Source organism: Chroicocephalus ridibundus, chromosome 3 (assembly GCF_963924245.1).
Source record: "Chroicocephalus ridibundus chromosome 3, bChrRid1.1, whole genome shotgun sequence".
NCBI classification, from domain to species: domain Eukaryota; kingdom Metazoa; phylum Chordata; class Aves; order Charadriiformes; family Laridae; genus Chroicocephalus; species Chroicocephalus ridibundus.
In genome coordinates this window covers 78,199,647-78,220,808 of record NC_086286.1, presented here as the reverse complement: position 1 = coordinate 78,220,808, position 21,162 = coordinate 78,199,647, and the positions used below count along the sequence as shown (strand labels likewise).

The 21,162-nt window shown below is 40.4% G+C and overlaps 1 protein-coding gene across 3 annotated transcripts in view; it reads right to left on the bottom strand.

The window, feature by feature from the left end:
• Positions 1-417: 417 nt before the first annotated feature.
• The window catches only part of CDK19 (cyclin dependent kinase 19), a 132,562-nt gene continuing 111,817 nt past the window's right edge, over positions 418-21,162 (bottom strand). For all 3 annotated transcript variants that reach the window (XM_063329779.1, XM_063329780.1, XM_063329781.1), the window contains 7 exons: positions 18,478-18,621; positions 18,148-18,217; positions 16,869-16,941; positions 12,280-12,377; positions 10,658-10,736; positions 5,824-6,090; positions 418-2,171 (listed from right to left, as the gene is read on the bottom strand). In XM_063329779.1, the coding sequence (XP_063185849.1) occupies positions 2,040-2,171; positions 5,824-6,090; positions 10,658-10,736; positions 12,280-12,377; positions 16,869-16,941; positions 18,148-18,217; positions 18,478-18,621 (863 nt within the window). In that variant the 3' untranslated portion in view covers positions 418-2,039. The remainder of the gene's footprint in view (positions 2,172-5,823; positions 6,091-10,657; positions 10,737-12,279; positions 12,378-16,868; positions 16,942-18,147; positions 18,218-18,477; positions 18,622-21,162) is intronic.

Genomic DNA, 21,162 nt, shown 5'->3' with positions numbered 1-21,162 from the left:
CAAGTATCCTTTGGGAGATTATTTTTCCCCAGAAACAATTTCTTCCTTCAAATTGCTTCATTTAATTTTCACCACCTTCTTACCCGTTTGATGACAAACGTAAGTTTTAGTTGCTTTTACAGAGAAGCTGGGCGTTGTCAAAACCACATGATGGTAGATATGGCCAAAGCAAGCCAACTGCTCACAAAAGGTACAAAACCAACACGTGTTTGAGGAGGAAGGGAACACTAAAGGTGACTGGGAGATCAAATCCAGTAGAAACATGTATGCACCTAGCTGCGATGAAAAGTGTTCTCCTCAGAGCAAACGGATTTACTCATCTTTGCTAGATCTGCTCACAACTTCAGTGTGAATATGTGCCGGGTATATACAATTTTTTTTGTATGGACGCAGGACGGAAAAGAACACACTACGGTATAGAAGCCTGTAACATTAACCATTTACGTATGAACTCTCCTCACTTCACCCCCTCCTCTACACCAGTTGTAGAAGCTGCTTCATTGCTGGTAGCTTTCTAAATGCATTTTCCAGGTTTCCTGCAACAAGACCCAGCCTTACTTCTGACGGCTGAAGGAAAAACGAGGCTGTCCCAAATTACATGCTGTGTCTCTCCGAGTAACTGTGGTTGCAGAAGTTGGACAATGATCCTCTGATTACGCTTCTGAACTCTTGCTTATTTACTGGGGATTCTCTGCCAGCTACCCATCCACTTACAGTCCTTAGGCACAATCAAAACATGTTTGCTCTAGGGAAAAAGAAACATTTCAGTGCAATCAAGCGCATCTGGTGTAACTAATCTGGGTTAATCACAGCAATGTGAGGGACACAGAATATGCATTATAAACATGAAAAAGGAACGATTTTCAACATGCTTTTCAAACTGCACAATAATTTCTCTTCGTTATTAATTCTAACATAAAACGATTAAATGCATTTGTTTTCGCAAGTCTTCGTATTTCTGTCACCTTTATGTTTAGAAAATTGACTCAGGAATGTGAAAGAAAGCTACATTTATAGAACTCTCACATACGTTAATCAGCTGCTTAACAGAAAAACAAGCCCATCGTCCACATTCCTACTGAGACTTGAGGGCAGTAAATACATTTTCCTGACTATTTTGGTGTCCAGCCTGGGAAGACATTCCATTCTTCTGTTCCAACAGATCCTGAAAGCATCTCCTTTTTATGTGACTGTCCTGGTTTCATTTAAAATAATGCTTAATTTAAAACTAGTCAGAGCATGATCACTGTGATTTCAAGAATTCAATGTGAATGAGTTAAGAAATATCAGCAATCTTCTGTTTGACGTTCAGTCCGGTAGCATGAAGCATATTTGTCGCTGCAGAGGCTTGGGTGGGTTTTTTTCTTTTTTCCTTTTCCTTTTTTTTTATTTTATTTTATTTTTTTAGTTTTTTTATTTTTAAGACCTCGCCTGAAAACTAGACTAATAAAAACAGAATAGTAAAATACTCTGGAACAGTAAAATTTTGCTGTTCTTGACATCCATGAGCAAAACAGTAATATCCTGTGAAAATAACATAGTGCTTTAAAAAGGTGCAATATACCTGTATAGCTAAACTGGTTTGCCTAGTATAAAACTAACTATATACAAGCTTGAAAGCCTGGGAGTTCAAGATTTTAAAACTTTAAAATCCCATCAAAGAGATTGAAAAGACAGATTTATGGCAATCACTACAGCATAAGGAAGGTGCACCAGGAATCCTTCAAAATTCCAAAGGTTAAAGAAGTTAAGTGCTGGGTTCAGATCAGAAGGGTTCATTAGAGTAACCACAACGGAGCACATGCAAGGGGCAGGGAGGAAGGAAAACTTCACGAGAATCTCCTTTATGGCAATAAAGGGACGGGGGGGCGGGGAGGGGAGGGAAGTCTTCAGTGAGTGAAGTTTTCCTTTTGTCATGGTGAATTTTAATTCTGCATCATAGTTTGTATTTTTGGTTCTTCTCATCGTTATGAACTTCATATTGCTGGAGTCTTCTGGCTTTTAGTCCATTCCTTTCTGAGTGCAGTCCGTTAGCGCTCTCAGTACCTGTGAGACTGATGAGATTGGTGATACTGGGAGCTCTGCTGAGACGACGTGGAATAGCCCATTGTACTCTGGGACTGAGAAGATCCCTGAATGTTGCTTTGGTAACTCAGGCGTGAGCTGGAGTGCTGCAGGAAAAGAGAGTGGGATCAGGGGAATGAAAACAAGCCTGCTGTTAGGACTACGCAGCTCAGGAAAATTCTAACCTCTCAGAGGCTCATTAAAATATGACTGTCGGAGAAGGGGACTAAACGGTGTTACTGTTTAAGGTCCCATAAAACAAGTAATCAACGTGATCTGCAGTCAGCCTTAAGACAGCACACAAAATACACAAGGTCACCAGCAGACACCTAGAATTACAGCATGTACACACCCATTTTTTTAAAGGAAAAATACACAAGACTCAAGAGAGAGCAGACTTCATTTCAAAATTCAGCTTTTTCTTAAACTTATGCCTATCATTATTGCAAGCACTAGTAATGCAAAAACAAACTGCTAAGCCACAAACGCCCTTTTCAAGATCGGTAACAGTAAAGGTTACAGAGAAACTATTCTGTTCCTGGGAAAGAGACAACTATGACCTAAGAGTTATTCAACGTATCGAAACGAAAAAACGTCCAGTAGGATCAAATAATACAATTTTAGGTTAGTCTTTGAACCTGCTGCCTTACCTACTGGAAGCAAGGACAACTGCTTAAAGATGTGCACGTATATGTGCAATAACTTAACGTTCATTTTCCAAAATGTTTTCTTTCCCCTCCACTGTTTGGGATGTTCCCTCAGTGGACCCCAATCTCAGCAAGCCAAATTCATGAATTTGCTGAATTCGCCCTTTTGTTACCATATCCATCGCCTGTCCAGAATTAATAATGAGCTGCAAAATCATGCAAGCTGCAAAATCACTTTGCATGAAAAGTACTGCTCAACGGATAGGAGACTCTCCAGAAAGGTAAAATCCACCCCAATCCACAAGAAAGGAGCGTCTACACAAAATCCCCAAACTATTTGCTGTCAGCAAACAGTTTGTTTCCAGCCAAGTTAAGTTCAGGGTCAGGCAGCCATTCAACAGAGTTTTCTGTTCACTGTCTAGTGGATGGTTCTACCTGGCTACGTCCAAAGGTCATCAGCAAGACTGTGGTCAACAGCAATCATACAGGAAAAGTGTTAAGAACCTACATTCTGATTAAATAACAGGATTATGAGTTACGGAAAGCCCCTGGAGAAGTCTGAGTTCTGAATGGAAGTCCCACGGAGACAGTGGGTCTGTAAGAATAACAACATCCTCCACAGACCAAGCATCTACTCAGTGAAGGCAACGTGCTGATCGGTGGTCTCATCTAACCATCAGATCCCAACCAGGAGAGTTGGGAAAGCCTCCTGACAGCTTTTCAGCTGGATTATGAACAGCAGGAACCTACAGGTCAGGCAGTGTAAAACACTTCTGCCCTTTGTTTCTGTACATTGCTTATACCTTTATTTTTACACAAATTGCAAAACATACTAAACCCTAAAAATATCACATTACTTTTTCTGCGTTATGTCCAATGTAGGAATATGAAGGGTGCTTTCAAGGTGAAGCACAGTGAGGCTAGAGAGAGAGATAACAGTCCAATCTTGCAGATCCCTGTGTCTCAATATAATATCAATATAACTAATAGTTGTGCAGAGTAACTTCACTTGTTTGTAAGGGTCAGTTTGGGAAATAACAGAGACTGGCTTTGGAAGAGATGTCTCCCAACAACACGTACGCTGTTAATAAGCAGATGATTCTTGGCCTGCATGGTTATATGCTAATAGAGTGTCACAAAATTCTGGAAGCTTTTGCAACTTCAACAACAAAGAATTGTGATAATTGCTATGACTTTATAGGAACTCGTTCTGGATGAAAAGCACCAGTTTATCATGCCAAGCAAAAAACTCAAGGTCACCTAAGGAATGCTAAGTAAAATTCAACACGGAATTTGCACTGTCATTTGTGGAAGCAACATGTATCGGGGTTGGTGAACTACAAAAAAATTTCAACACAGACTTTAGATCACAAGCTAAATGAAAATCAGAGCAAAGGGATTCTTCTTCCTACTTCTGAAGAAGATATAATGGGGTAAAATTAATGCCATAAGACTACAAGAATGCATTAACTTGCCCATGCTTATTTTTGTTCCAGAGAAGAGAATTTGCTTTTAACGAAGTCAGACTTGGACAAATTGCAGACATTCCTTTCTGGAACAGAAGACAGTCAGCTAGAATTTAAGGGCAGATAGCCAAACGCAAGTGTAAAAATGGATAATCAGACCATACAATTTAGCCAGTGACGTAAAGGAAACATACAGATCGTCATTTTGATGCCTGTGCTGTCAAAGTTTAGAAGGAAGAAGCCATAGGGGGTAAAAAAAATAAATCTAACTATCTGAAAAAAAAGATTTAGACTGCTAGCAACTTGTAGAGGGGAAGTTTGCCAACAATTCAGAGAGCTGTATAAGGATTCTATAATGGATATCATCAAATGCAGCACACCAGTCCTCAAAATACAGACCAAAACAGGCCAGCCATAAATACTGTGTAGTCAGACAGCTGGAGTGATCCGTCCAGACCTCAAGCCTGTCTGGAACTTTTCAAAAAAGAAACCTAGTTGTCTTTACCCTTAAATTGCCCTCAATGCCTTCATGATAATTTGTAATTAAAAGAGTAAAACAGAAATGGGAGAAAAATGTCTGGCACTGAGAAATCAATTGTCTCTGGAGAAGGTCTGGAGGGCTAACACAAGGCAATTCCAGAGCTGGGGTTTTTAAAAGCTTTTTATTTTAAGTTTGAAGCAACTTGAAAAGACCTTTCTCTAAGGTGGGATCCTCTCAAAGGCTAGCAGCAGGCAGAATCCCTAACCTATTTTAAAATCTACCCTTAATATCTACCTTTCTCTTATTCTGCTTTCAACTCATTACTGTCCCAGCAAGTAAAAACTCACAAGTATTGAGGATCCTGGTAAGTTCAATGCTTTCTATATTTAGCGTAAGTCACTTTTTCAGTGAAAAATATAATTCTAGTAAGCAAAGACAAGTATGTAAATCCAAAAATAATTCAGTGATACTGCTTTTACTTATGAATGCTACTGTCCTGGAAAACGTGAAATCTATTCAACTTGGGTCACATTAGAAACAATGCGTGCCTTTGTACCCCGCTTCGGCACGAACCATACTGATGAACCAAAACACCATTTCTGTGCTAACATGCATTTTTTCTTTAACATTAGAAGTAGACTTAGCAAGATACTAGAAAGACACCAGAATAAACTACAGAACCACTCCATACATGTGATGATATGAGGTAGAATGAAGCCATAATCAAATGAGAGCACCTAGTTTTCACTTTGCTTCTGCTTCTCAGGATCTGCTTCTCACGCAGGATTTAATATTGCCAAGAGTCGAGTATCCTGAACTTGATCTAATGCAGCATTTACATGTGTGAAATAGTTACGCTGGCTTCAGTAAGAATAATCTCAAAGTTAAGCAGATAATTTAAGCACTTTCTTGGAGCGGACTAGTCATCAACACTTCACAGGGTGCAGCAGGTACGACTCATACTGGTATTCTATTGAAAATTACTAACAGCAGAACAAAACCTTTTTAAACCTTTAAACCCACATTTTTATCTAATACATCAGAGCATGCCAGCTCAGGTTACATGAGAAATTCATTAAAACATGATCTGTTCTTGCAGCGGGGAAGGGGGGAAAACGACATTTTGGCCCTACAGTATCCAAAGCATCAAAAATCCAAGAGGTACCTGATAATCTGAAGGCATGACAGGCCCGCCTGAGTTAGCGCCTGAAGGCCCTATACGTGGTTTCTTGTTGGGAGGCACCTGGTTGAGGCTGGAGTCCTGGCTGTGCTGGAGCCCGGCGCCCGTGCCCCCTCCTCCTGCCCCGGCTCCCCCAGCCGTCCCGTTGGTCTGGCTGCTGTTCTGCTGCTGCGGCTGCGGCTGCTGCGGCGCTGCCTGCGGCTGCTGCTGAGGTGCTGTTTGCTGCTGATGTTGGTTCTGCTGCTGCTGATTCTAGAAGGAGAGACAACGACGACATGGTCATTGCTTGCTCTGAACGGGTTTGTGAGCTTTAGGGAGTCACCAACCCCGGTGGCCACCGTGCCTGTGGAGAAGGTGGCAGGACGCATCTGCTCGATGGGAAATCACAGCAAGGCTGCGTGTCCAGAGAAAGGCGTCCTCGTTAGGCTCTTGCACGCTCTATAGGGGTATCCCATTTGTGGTTCACTTTTATTATTATTTTAAAATTATTTTATTTGTGGTTGTTTTGTTTTGTTTTTTTTAACAAAACGAGCTAGACTAAAACTGAAAGAGCAGTCTAGCTACGCCTACAGCTAGCCAAGCGCTCGGAGAGGAGGATGGAAAGGAACCATTTATAAAGCTGTAATGGTGTAATGAACTGAATCAGCCCCCCCCCCCAGATTTCACTAGTGCTCAACAGCAGATGTGGTGAACCACAGTGAATTATTCTAAGCTCTTCAACAGCCTTGTTCACTCAGGATCAAAACCACTTTTCAAACTTTCACAAATGACATGTTACAGTAATGCGAAGGAGGTTGGCAGCATTACTGCCAGAAAGGTAAGTAAATTGAGACCAGAGAAATGATATAATTTCTTCCAGGTTGTGAGGAAGAACCAGGTTCTGTGGCAGAACCAGAAATGGGTTTCATTACTGTTTTGCTCTCCTGTGCTTTCAAGTACCTTGTAAAGGGTGGTATGCTGGGAATACATGGTGTGCTACATATAGGGTCAGAAAAATCTTACTGAAATAGCAAAAAAGTGAAAATTGATCACAGACAAATAGCTGAAGACAAAAGAGGAGGAAACAACCAAGGGAAGAATCTGGCAAGGGAAAGAGAGGACTAGCAAAGGAAGAGAAGACCAGCAATTAAAATGACAACAGTACCTGGCAGGAAGAGAGACAAAGATAAAGGTGCCACAAAAGGGAGGAAAAAGTTAAGATGGGGAACATGAGAGCAAAAGACATTGTATTCCTCTGGCTTCAGAGGGCTACAGACTGTAGAAAAGTATTAAGGAACTGGAGGGAAGGTTGGAAAAGCAGCAGAGTGCAACTCTGCCCTCCGTGGTTAGACAGTCACAAGGCAAGACCACCCGGTTGCCTGCTTTCAAGCACCAGGGCTGGCTGCTCCATCAGAGCACTGAAGCACGTAACAGAATTGCAAAGAAAAGCAATTTCACTCCAAATGTGAGATGTCACTTGTTCATCGTGGAAAAACCCTACAATTGCCATGGCTTGAATTAAAAAGCTTTACCACCTTCCCTCCAATATACTGTATGGAACGTTTCAGGATAGTATTTTTTTCCTAGGATATCCGCTTATGTAATTATCGAAGCTCTGGTATGGCAGCCTTTTATAAAAACCTCACATCATTAGCTTCTCAGAAATCATGACAACCAGTTGCCGCTAGCAGAAAATTCTTGATGCCCCCAATCACCAAAAGGCATTTAGTTACCTCAGATAAATGACATAAAAATCTGTATCTATGCCATTCATCACAAGTCTCCCAAGATACACTCAGATGAAATTTGCAGTGATGTATTCATTTAAGATTACAAAGAAGCATTCCATCTTCAAGGACTTAGAGGCGGATTGCATTTTCATTTCACGTTTAGCAAAACCAATAATGTATCCTCCTGCTCGTAGTCCTTAAATCCCATCTCAGTCAGATTCTGTTTCCTGGGAGATTTAAACTTTAATAATGTTAAAAGTTAATCAAGCTAGCACGTAAAAAACCCCAAACCGTTAAGAAGCAATTTACCTTTTAATAATCATAGAATCATAGAATTGTTAGGGTTGGAAGGAACCTTAAAAATCATCTAGTTCCAACCCCCCTGCCATGGGCAGGGACACCTCCCACTAGACCAGGCTGCTCAAAGCCCCATCCAGCCTGGCCTTGAACACTTCCAGGGATGGAAGTTTTCCACCACCTCTCTGGGCAACCTGTTCCAGTGCCTCACCACCCTCATGGTGAAGAACTTCTTCCTAACATCCAGTCTGAATTGTCCCATCTCTAGTTTTAATCCATTCCCTCTAGTCCTACCATTACCCGGCATCCTAAAAAGTCCCTCACCAGCTTTCCTGTAGGCCCCCTTAAGATACTGGTAGGCCACTATAAGGTCTCCTTGGAGCCTTCTTTTCTCCAGACTGAACAACCCCAACTCTCTCAGTCTGTCCTCATAGGAGAGGTTCTCCAGCCCTCTGATCATCCTCATGGCCCTTCTCTGGACACGTTCCAGCACGTCCATATCTTTCTTGTAGTAGGGGCTCCAGAGCTGGACGCAGTACTACTCCAGGTGAGCTTCTCTTAAACAAACAAGCACCAACAACTAATGCAGTATTTGTTCTGGTATTCTGAAATTTGTATTTTCATAGGGGTGTTTGGATGCAAGTGAGGTGGTTGCTACTGTGAGAGCTGACAAACTGCAACTTTGGTACCTGTAAATAAACATAGCAGGAACTCTCACAAGTAAAGACAACAGTTTGTCGTAGCTCCCATGTTTTGTGCTTTGGATATTAGCACAAAATTTAAACAACTAGTCTGAGCTTGCTTTTCTGTGCAGGTACTACAGCTACTGCCTGGGTAGAGACTGAGACCTGTTCTGTCAGACTCTGGCTGGGGTCTTGCTGCACCACCTTAGTGCACAAAAACAGCTTATGCCAGCAAAATCATTGTCCTCAGGTCAGTCTAGTTCATGGTGGCTCCTAAATGCATAAACTTATAAAATGTCTGAAGCTGGCAACTTCTTATCACTTGTCACTTCTCAGGCACAAATTACCAAAATGAAATTCCAGTCGTGCCTAGAAACGAACCGAGCACAAACTTGCCTAACAGAATTTGAATGAGAAAAGAATCTTTTCACTTTGTTTTACAAACACACTGACTAACAATTAACCACTTCGAAGAACAGATGCTTATGTTAAAGGTTATTCAGTTCAGGTGCAAGTTCCAAATAAACAAACACAGAGAACTCCTCTAGGTTTCCAAAAGACTATACGGACATTTATGGTTTTGAAAACAAACCAGCAACTAACACTATTATTTAAAAAAAAATAACAATCCTTTCACTTGCAACAACATCACAAAGAAACAAAACATGGCACAGATCCAACTTTCAAAATATCCTTTACTTTCATATTTTCTACACTGTGAGAACACATTCAATGGGTAATGCGTGACTTAAATTACCTAAATGGTCTGAAAAAAAGTTTAATTTGGAGTGTGCGTAAATACGTGACTGTCGCCAACAATCTCAAAGACCATTTTTATAATCACTGTTTTGAATATAAACATGCCATTGTTTCCCCCCCCCAACACTCCCAGGAAAAAGATATTTATTCTTAAATACAGTGACCTAACAAAAGCCAGAGTAATTTTAATTCATAAAGTTTGTTCTTGTTTTTGAAGCTGTGAGAGACGAAGCGAAGCTAGTAACTAAATTACAATCAAATCAGTATAATGACTTTGTATTTTTGCTTAGGTGTCTATTTCCTCTTTTTGAAAAAACTATCTGGACACAAAAATCCAGGATGTTACCAGTACAGAAGTACGTTCTCAGTACAGGAGAATCTACAATATCTGTTCCAAACCCAAAATCTACTGTCTGAAATGTATTGTGATGGGCATGCTTTTAAACTCGGCTAGTTTCTCGTGTTATGCAGAAAATCTGAAAACAGAAGATGCATGCAGTCAAATAGTTTCTCCAAAAGATTAACAGTCCTTCTCATGTAGTCCTCAGATAATTACAGTTTAAGGCTGTTTTCGTCATATTTTGCTAGCTATACATTATTGTTGGTGTCTCACTGTATGCTTTTAAGGGAAAATAACAAGCTGTTTCATACACTATAGCAGAATTGTCCAGCCTTCACAGCATGATGGGACAATCACTGCAGTCACGTAGCACAGCTGAGCTACATGCACAAAGCAGGTCAGATTATGTTGCAAACACACCAAAATTGACTATGTACACAAACAAGTTCTTGCCCATGTCTATGGGGCTATGGGAAACAGAGTATTAAGAGCAGATTGTCGCTACCAGAACAGTTCGCAGTCCTTATTACTCCTTTGTCTGAGGGCCCTTAAAACACGATCAGGAAACTGTGTGCAGATGGATGAAATGTTCTGATGTAGTGCCAGAAGCAGGCTGCCACTATTTATTTGAGACCCCGACAGCCATCTACTTTCAAATGGCTGGATGTATGCCAGTCATACAATGGAAATGCCATTCTTTTCATGTGATCACAATGTATTTTCATCATGCAATGCAGGAGGAGGCAGCAAGGTCCTCTTGGAATGACGGCAGCTGAAAACAAGCTACCGCTGACAGAATAACCCCGTCCAGCTCATTCCCCACAGGTCAGGGCAAACTGTGCCGGTGATACGACCTGAGACACCCCAAAGTCATCTGATACTTTTAATCTGCCTGGGAAGCAGTTTTAAGAGAGCCTTGCCTGGAAAACATATTTTTGATTAACTCTTCATGTTTCATTAGTTTTCATTTGGTACCACTATGACTTTCTTATTGCATACTTAAAAGAAAAAAAAAAAAAAGTTTATTATACCTTATCCCCTTTCTCTTCAGGTTCATCTTCATTGAGGAATTCTCTTTTAGGATATGGAATCTGGCAGCCAGCAAATACACTGAAACACAGTAAACACTCCACAAATATGTACATATGACATACATTCACTTAATGCTATATTAAAAACAAGTGAATATAACACAATTTAATTTCTTGTATTTCATGAGTCCTGTTTCCATAAGTGAGTGGCACTGTGAGCACCCAAGATAGCAGCAGATACTGGCAGCTAGATGCTGATCAGAAGTCAGATCTCTTTGCTGTTGGCATGAGGCCATCATTTAGAAATCATGGCATGGTTGAGCATGCCTGAATGCCAGAAACCACTTGTTGATCCAGGTGGCAAAATGAACAAATAACAGTCTCAGAGGTTCCGCAACACCTAGTTGGAACATGCACAGCTCACTGAATAAAGGGCCTGATCCAAAGAGTATTAATGTCTTATAAGCCCGCTTTGGCTTACAACAGGCTTAAATGTATTTGTCAATCACAACTGCAGAGTTACTTTCAATTAGCTTCTCAGGTCTTGTTCAGAGAAAAAAAAAAAAAACCTTTTAAATTCATATGGCTAATGGGATTTGGAACGTTCCTTAACATTTATGGCAGAGACTTTATCATAATGTTATCCTGTAATCCATGGGGAGCTACAGCTCTACACAGAATAGTATCAGGTAAACACTAAATAGAAAATTACTGGTAGATCTTGACCAGTATCAATTTTTTAGATTTCTGTGACAGCATTCAGAATACAAGCAACGTGATGTGATTTTTTTTTTTTAAAGTATGTAACCGGTTCCTAATTGAGCTGCTATGGAGTGTTTGGCTTATCCAAACAGAAGAAGAAAGGGAAAAAAAAAAAAATCTCAACTAGTCTCAGCTAGACTCCTTTGGCAGTCCAGTGGCTGTACCCTGCTTTCAGTGTTGCCTGCTAGCTGAGGAAGCAGTGAAAGCAGAGGTGGAAGTCCCCCTGCAGCCAGCTCCTACGGATCATAATGCTACAAACCACCACGCTTACAAAAACCAGGAAGAGAAACTGGAAGAGGAAAGTCTGCCAGTAGGAACTGAATACATCATTTGAATTTTTCATGACAATAATATATATGAAGATATAAAATCTGTACTCTCAAGCCTTCTGAACAAGGGACCTGTGGGATTTTGAGTAGTCATTGATCTCTTCATTTTTCTCTCCTCATACTGGTACCCTGTGCAAGAGGGCATCAGGTCAGAGAATTGTCCTAGGGAGAGGCACAATGAAACCAGGCGATAGAGAACAGGGCTCTGTGAGGCTGTGTAAGGCAGAACAAGGCACAGATTAATTCTCCAAATACTGCAATAATATTGTAACACTAGCTGTGGTAGTACATTCAGAATTCCAACACTAGTGCGGTACTGCGTTATGATTTTCCACAACCCCTCAGTTCCGGCACCAGTAGATACAGACACTTCAATACTACACTAAGAGTTTCTACTGAGCATGCCTGAGCTACTACTTCTTGTGGATATAGGTAGAGATCTGTGAATTTTTCAGCTGTCATCTCATTTCAGGGATTAGCATTTAGCAGAAAGAAGACACCATTGAGGAGCACAGAAGAGGGAGTACATACTCTGATGTAGGCAGAGGATCCTCTTGAAAGTAGGGGTCCTGCAAAGCCTGCTCTGAGGTAATTCTCTTTGTAGGGTCCATAGTAAGAAGTTTCTGAAGCTGCAAAGTATAAAATTAAAAATAGCAAAAAGCTTATCAAACTGTCATTATTCAAACTATGATTTATTTACCTTGGATTGTGGATTCTTAAATTATTTGTGGCTTATCCAGACAAGCCTAAATTTGCATTGCTTGTTTAGTAAAGTTCCCAAGAACTAGAACACATATCCATCAAAGCACTACGGCTGTGAAGCATTTCTCATGTAAGAAATAGAGTTAAGCGTAACAGGCAATATTAATTGCTAAAGTTGAACCACTGTGCTATAACAACACTAAATTCAGCTATTACAGATTCACAAAGCATCGTTTCTAAATAATGGTGTTTTGCTGTGGCACATGTATAGCTTTTATACTGTTCTGTATTGCTGACACAACATGAAAAAAAGCGTCAGAAGAGACTGAACATGACCAGGACTCGCCATATCGCTTTAGGGACAGAAACAATAAATCTTCATCTCTCGCACTGGCAACATTCCACAGTCAGAGCACTCTGTCACTCACGCAGCTCACGATCCCACACTAATTGGTATTGAAATGAGAAAGAGGAGGAGCAGACCCTTCCCTAGTAACCTTTCTTCCTTGCTACGAGGAAAGCAATAATAAATTTATTAGCTAGAATGCCGTTGACTGCAGCAGGCTATAAAAGAGGATTATAATATATTAGTAGTATAAAACAGGAATTACAGGGATAACATACCATTTCTAGTTATTTATTTACCACATTCTGAAAAACTCTCAGTAGGAAATTTGGATGCTCAAATTACATCACCCAGTACCCTGCTCTCACACAATACTCTCTTAATTCAAGTCAACAGTGAAAACAAAACTCCTTCTGCAAAGGGCATCTTAGCTCAAACTCTATCTTCCAGGCCTCCAACAAAAATTCCCTGGATATTCAGCAACAGAATGCCATTTTGGCATGCGTATTTGGGGCTTTTTGTTCTAATAAATTAGAAGTCTGACACACAATTCTGTATTCTATATATATGGTACAGTAAACAGCCTCAGTAAAAGCACTCGTCCTCATCAAGAAAGACAGAATCATAGAATGGTTTGGGTTGGAAGGGACGTTAGAGATCATCTAGTTCCAACCCCCCTGCCACGGGCAGGGACACCTCCCACTAGACCAGGTTGCTCAGAGCCCCATCCAGCCTGGCCTTGAACACCTCCAGGGATGGGGCTTCCACCACCTCTCTGGGCAACCTGGAACAGGTTTGTGATCACAAACATGACCTGTATTCTTTCTCATTCAAAGATAAAGCTATTGTACCACAGCAGAAGATCTAAAGATATCTTGGACCTTTGAATGATCTGCTCATTCCCTTAGTAATGCCCCTCCACCCCAGCGAATATAATCATTTTGCCCATTCCAGGTGATAACACACATAACACCACTCGAATGGAGATCTCCTGCCTATCAGTGATGCTACTGTGAACCAACTTTCTTTGACAAAGTCTGGTTTTCTGTAACTTCTGTTGCTCCTAGAAAAGTGAATAAAAAATGTCTGGACACAATTTGTTTTCAAGGTAGCTGCTGCTAACACAATATAAAAAGCCTGTGAGACTGGACTTCATCAAGTCTCTCATACTTCTCACAGCAGCTCTCAAGATTGCCTGCTGTCAGGCTCTACTGCCCTGACAGGACAGCTATAAATACTATGCTTGTAACCTTTCCAGGACAGCAAGAACAGATGCCTCTTCCTGGATGGAAAACATTCTGCCCTTCATGTAGATATTAACATTCAATGTCAATCATCAGAATGGCACAATATCCTCCTCTTTGTCAAGAGTCACTTGCTATCCCGCACTGGTCTACTCAGTGCCGTGTTTTCTCCATGCGCCACACTTGCTGTACTCATTAGGACAAAGTCTTGACCAGTGAAGGTTACAAAGTAGACGTATTCAGAGGTCACCTAACAAGATGGAGGTTACCTCAAAAAACTAGCGTATCTATTTCAGATATGAACAAGGAGTTTTAAGGAGTCTGTTTCAGAATACATGGACGTCCAAGTTCATTAGCAGATACATTTCTAATCTCTTGATTTGGGAGAGCAATGCATACCTTTCCTTTAAAATCTGATGGTTTTTAGGACCTTTCACAAGATAAGGCAGGTACTGAGCCCCTTTGCTGCAGCAGGTATATGGACCTCTCAGTGCAGCAATGAGGCATCAAGAATCATAGAATCATTTACGTCAGAAAAGACCCTTAGGATCATAGAGTCCCACCATTAACCACACCGCCAAGTCCCACTAAACCATGTCCCTCAGCAACACATCTACACATCTTTTAAATACCTCCAGGGATGGTGACAACCACTTCCCTGGTCAGCCTGTTCCAATGCTTGATAACACTTTCAGTGAAGAAATTTTTCTTAATATCCTCCCTTGGCGCAATTTGAGGCCATTTCCTCTCGTCCTATCAGTTGTTACTTGGGAAAAGAGACTGACCCCCACCTTGCTAAAACCTCCTTTCAGGTAGTTGTAGAGAGGATACAGTCTCCCCTCAGCCTCCTTTTCTCCAGGCTAAAAGACACTAGTTCCCTCAGCCGCTCCTCATATGACTTGTGCTCCAGACCTCTCACCAGCTTTGTTGCCCTTCTCTGGACTCACTCCAGCACCTCGATGCCTTTCTTGTAGTGAGAAGCCCAAAACTGAACACAGTATTTGAGGTGTGGCCTCACCAGTGCTGAGTACAGGGGGACGATCACTTCCCTAGTCCTACTCACCACACTGTTCCTGATACAAGCCAGGATGCTGTTGGCCTTCTTGGCCACCTGGGCACACTGCTGGCTCATATTCAGCCAGCTGTCTACCAACACCCCCAGGTCCTTTTCTGCCAGGCAGCCAAGTAGATTGTCCATGTTCCTGAACATTCTTATGCACAGCTCTGAGAGGCTGACCTGTTCAAGACCAGCCTCTGTCTCTGTGACTGATCACTAAACCACCCTTATTCATCCCAGATTATGAACAGTGAGAAAAATTTGACTAAGAGAACCTCATACCTTGCTAAGTGAACTGCCTTCTTCATGATGTTCAGAAAGAGCCCTTGGACTTTTACAAATCTCTGTTCTTATTCTCACAATTATATAGGGGAATAAATAGGTAGACACCTATCTGTTTGTTCAGTCACCCTGTAATAACCTTGTCTCACTACTACTCCATCATGAAAAGTTCCTTTGTGTGTGTGTGTGTGTATACACACACATATATATATATAACACCACATATAATATACATATGTATACATACATATACATACCCTAACGCATATGTATACATATTTTGCCACCCTATATTTAGTTGTGTGTTCTTTAGAGATCTGATTAATTTTTCCCCCAGGAAAAGTAGCCTACCCACCCAAGACAACTCTCAGTGCTCATAGCCTTGATGAATTAGCCATATAAGCTGACAGCAACCCATTTGCTTCTTTGCCTTTCCACTAGGCTTTCTGGTAGCTTCCACCTTTAGTAGGAAAACGGCGAAATTCAGGTGCTAACTAACGATGTCTCTTACAATTGCCATCTTTGCACTTAGACTCTTCCTCCAGATCATTCCAATGTGTGCCTAGTAAGTTGAGTTTAAGAAATTTCAATTATTTTTTTCTTGAAATCTCATACTTACGTGAATGCTTCCCTTCCACCCACTTGGGACCAACCTATTCTGTTTCTACAGCTATTTGTGTCATCACCCAGTAGCTACTAACAAGTCAAAGAGCAAATCTTTTCCAGGACCAAGAGAGAAGGCTGCTAGGCTGAGTCTGTAACTAATGATGAAAACAGACCACTAGAACTCAAGCTGCACTAACAGCCTCATTACAGAGACTCCCTGTTCACAGCACTAGCAAAGTGTCTTTGAACTTCATTCCTAAATTTAGACAGCACTAAGTCATCACAGAGGCATCCAGAAATGATGCTGTATCAGAGCAACCCTTTCTCAGGGTTGAATTCATTGTAGTCACCTACAATGAATGACTCAACGAGGTAACCAGCAAATACACGTTTCGGGATATTGTTCGGAATCACCCACAGAACGGAGATGGACTATCATCAGAGGGAAGAAAAAGAAGGAAAAAAAAAAAGAAAAAAGAAAATTACTACAAGAAATAATTAAATTTCTCCTTTCCTTTTCCCTTTCTTCACAAAACCATTTAACTCTTGGGAGTTCTTTAGCTCTCTGAAACAACATGGAAACAAGGGATATATAATACTCACTATACTATTTGCACCGAAGACCTAAGGGTAAGACTGGGTATATGACCGCCTTGCAGATCTTAATTAGATAAGACATTCAGATCTTCAATAACAGCAGTTTAAGCACATGCTCAGCGTGAATGTATATGAAGAAAACACATCTCAAAAATGGCTAGTCAGTGATAAATAGCTTTCTTTAACGTTGGTGCTCATTAAAATGAGATAGAAGAACAGACGCAGGTGTTACCATTAGAAATGCTTTTCATTCATATCATCACAGTGATTTTCAAGTTGTACCTACCAAAAGAAAAACTTTGCTGTCAGGCTTGACTTTGTGTTTCTCCATGTATTTTATGAGGCTACTATTGGCATATCTGAAAAATACAGTTAAACAAAGACATTTCTGAAATTATACAGCATCAAGAATATGGAACTGTACCAAGTAATCATAAAAACATTTACCAGTCCTTAATAAGTAAACTGTAAAAAGAACTGCTGTCAGAAAACTTGTCAAATACTTATCTAGCAATTGACACTAAGCATGCTTTTCACTAATAGCAGCAGTATCAGCTATGTAGATTATTTCCATAGAACATGCAACTTTTATAGTATATGGATAAGCTGTTGACATGGGTATATGACAGAGAAACTAATCCTGAAGTTTATACTCTGGTTTTCTAAAGCAACTCTGCCACAGAAAGTGTAGAGCAGCTCGTAACAGCACAACAGCTAAGCTATTAAGTTGTTTCTAGTTGCAATTTGGCAGAGCAGTTAGTTTACCACTCTGTCTCCCCAGTCCCAACCTGCAAACCATACAGTCCTTATAATTCGCAAGCTCAAAAATGCCCCAAATAAGTATCACCTGTGCCTTGCCTTTAATCTACAAATCCAGAGGTTATCTATAGCCATTTTCAAAAGAAAGAAGCTTCGTGCACAGATAAGCTTCATATCTCACGTAAAGCCAGCGTAATGAATCCACATCAGAGCTGGAAACAGAATCCAAAACTCCTGAATCCATGTCCTTTGCCTTACAACAGAGTCTGTGTTGCTCCTTACACCCTCTGATCTATAACCACCACTTGACTAATTTAGCCAAAGCACCAGGAAACACTAAAAGTGGAAAATTCTCACATCCCGGATAGGCTTTGCATCACAATCTATTGAACATGTTACCTTCCATAGAAATTTCTGTCTGCTACGTTACTGTCTCCACATATCTGCTGGTCAAAAGGACCAGGGAGGTGCTTCCCTACTCCTTCTCACACAAAATTAATGAAGTTATCTTGAACAGCTAATACAAGTGGTTTAAGCAAGCTCATTTGTCTGTGCCTGCCATAGATTAAATGGCACTTATGATGACCCCTTCTAGAGAAATGAGGAGGCCACTCAGTCAGTGCTTTTAACAAGCAGCTGGGAGAGAGAACACCATTCAAGCAAAACAGCTGATTCAAATAGGACAGCTGTCACAGCATTAGAACACAAACACTTCAATATCCCCTGCCCAAAAAGCCGGAGGATAGGAGCCAATTTCTGCCTATCTGCTACATTCATTGAACTGTTGTTGCGTTATCATCACTTACGTCGTTCTCCTAAAATCTTTCTGAAGAGTTGGATATTCTGGCATCTTCCTTATGTCTTCCCAATCTTTATCTTTGGTGGGGGGGAAAAAGGAGAAGCATTTACAATTCTGAAAGTGTAGGTTAAGTAACACACAAGAAATAACTACAGCAATTGTTTGACTTTGTTTGTTGGCCAGTGCTATTGTTCCATTGTTGTCAGCATTTCCAAATCCATCAAACGGACAGCTTCTTCGTACCTATACAAACAACTAGTCATTTCCTTTAGGGGTAAAAAAAAATAAAAATCAACTCAGTAGCATTACATCTGATGCTTTAATGAAAATAAATTACCTGCAGGGAATCCCATTACACTGAAAATGCGGTCTAGCTGATCGTGATGAAAAGGATTACTTGTTTTGATGTCCTCCTGACGACAGTGAAATATAGGTTCCGAAGTCAATAGTTCAGCAAATATGCAGCCAATTGCCCAAATATCTAAGAAAGAAGGAGGATAATTCATGCAAATTTATTGTACTTCATCACTCTGCTTTTTGTTTCTGCACAATTTCTTAACAACCTGTATAAACACAGTAATATAAAATGCCTCACAGTATAATTACCTACAGTACTTTAAAAATAATGCATTAATATAACACATAAAAGAGGGTAAAATCTGCATATATATATTCTTTTCAATCAAAATTAGAGTCTCCAAATTCTGTTTCAAGTTGTACAGTGGCAGTCCAGCACTTAACATATGGCAAATTATGGCAGAAACCTACACAATATTTGCTGATTACATGGTTTAAAGGGCATTCAACTGATCATCAAAACCAAACCATAAATCCCCCATAAAGATACATCGAAATAGAAGTTCTATCATGTATTTCAAAACAATTCCAAACAGATAAGTGTTAACAAAATGGAAAGAAGGTTAGAAGGAAGGAAAAGACTAATGACTCACATGTTTAGACAAATAGTGCAAACTAGTTAAAAATGGAGAAACCAGATCCTAATATGAATCCAGAGTAGAAGGATGATTACCAAACTCAAAAAAGAAAAAAAAAATCCTACTTGACAACTGACTCCCACTGGAACAATACTGGAACCATCTCGCCTACATCTCATGTACATACAGAAAACAGCAGCATGATATACTTATGTTTTAATGAAAGAAAATAACAACCTCTATTTCATAAATTTCCCATTAATACGTTTTTCAAAATTAAATCTATTGTGAACATTAGTTTCATTTACAGGAGAAGAAATTTCTAGATTACATGTATTCATTCTAGTTACTACTACCACCACCCATCTTAGTGTTCTGTATGATCTGAATGCTTTACTCTGCACCTAAACATGAAAGTGTGAATTTGTCAGTGAGAAGAAGGTTACTAGCAGAAAAGAAATGGCTTTGCTACATTGACAAATATGTGTCTGGGATATAACTCTGGAAAAACATGTTAAGATCAGCTGAATAATGAGTATAGACTGTGGAATACAGGAGTGTGGAGACTTGCTTAGTAGCTGAGGTTAAACTAGATGACCCTGGGAAACTTTTTGGATTTTATCAAATTTAATAGCATAAATACAGAAAACAATTTAACCCTATTTTATAGGTCTAAGAGATTAAAAATTACCTAACTGGAGTTTGGTTTATTAGGGTCAGTCTAAAGAGAACACCAAGAGAAGCCTCTCATTTGTTGCAACTAATCCGAGACTCAAAACCCCACCTGCCGTCAGTGGTGGTGTTTGTCCTGTGCTGCCTGTGAGACACACGGCCTCCTGAAGAAAGAAAAAAGCACTGCTCTCTTTAGGTAGGGAATGAAAAAAGAGCCATCACACTCTGTTTACCGAAACAGGTCAGTTCCATTTCTATCATGTTATAGGTGTGGAGCTCAGGGCGTCCCAATTTATAAGCCTTTCTCCCCACTTTCTTTACAGGAAAGTCTGATAGCATTTAATTCAGACTTTACAGTTTCGACAGGGTATAACTTGCTCTGTGCATTACATCACTTTCTCAGGGTTTTATCTTCCTTTGATTTTCTTATTAGCCTTATCTGCATGAAAACAAGATCTTTAGCTCTTGAGATTTTATCTGCTCAAGCAGCTAATGCAGCATATTAATCACAATTCCTGCCTGGGTAGTAGGCATAAATTATCTACTCCACAATGGATATTACTTACTATTTGAAGAATAGCATCTCCACTTAATAGTATTTATTCACTCGTTTTCATACCAGATAGCAAACCCTTTTGGAGATGGTTTACCTAGAGGCCAAAGGAGTTGCAGCCCTCTTGGCTTTCATGGCTTTCTGCAGCACTCACTGTCCATCACACAGTGAGGGAGAGGCTGAGCCACTGCTCATTATCCTATTCATTACTGCTCTATCCAGACTGACCTTTTCCTTTTAAAGAAAAAAAACCCCAAACTCTAGTATTCTTGTTGAGAGCAAAGCTGAACTGGGAAATCTCCCTGATGTAACACAGCGAACTTCAAAACTCTGTTTCTCCTTCATCAGCTGGACTGCGTGAGAGCAGAGGCACCGCGGCAGCGCATTCCCACTCCCTGACTCTGTGATTAATACAGAGAGCACATTTTAAACCCTTTGAGAATTCAGAAAGACAGACATTGTACCAACTGGAAGTTACATCTGAATAAACACTGGTAACTCCCAAGCTGCTGTTGTGTTTTCTATGGGCTGGCATAACTGGACAAGCCAAGCATGAGAATACTTTAGCTCTGAGCAGTCATTATAGTTCATAGTGCTGGGGTTCAACCCTTTAGGTCTTTTGCCAGATACTCTTCAGCTTCAAAGAACTAATATAAAAGTAACCCAAAATACTTAGTACAGAAAACCTGAAGCTTTAATTTCCGTAAGTGAAGATTAAACAGCTGGAAAAGGCCTTATAGCCATGCAGTTCATGCAGGTCAGGGTCTTCCCTTCGTGAATCTAACTTTTATGTAACCTGATCTCGAACACATCCTTGGCACATATTGAAACCATTCTCACAGTTAATGTTTTTCTGCCAAGT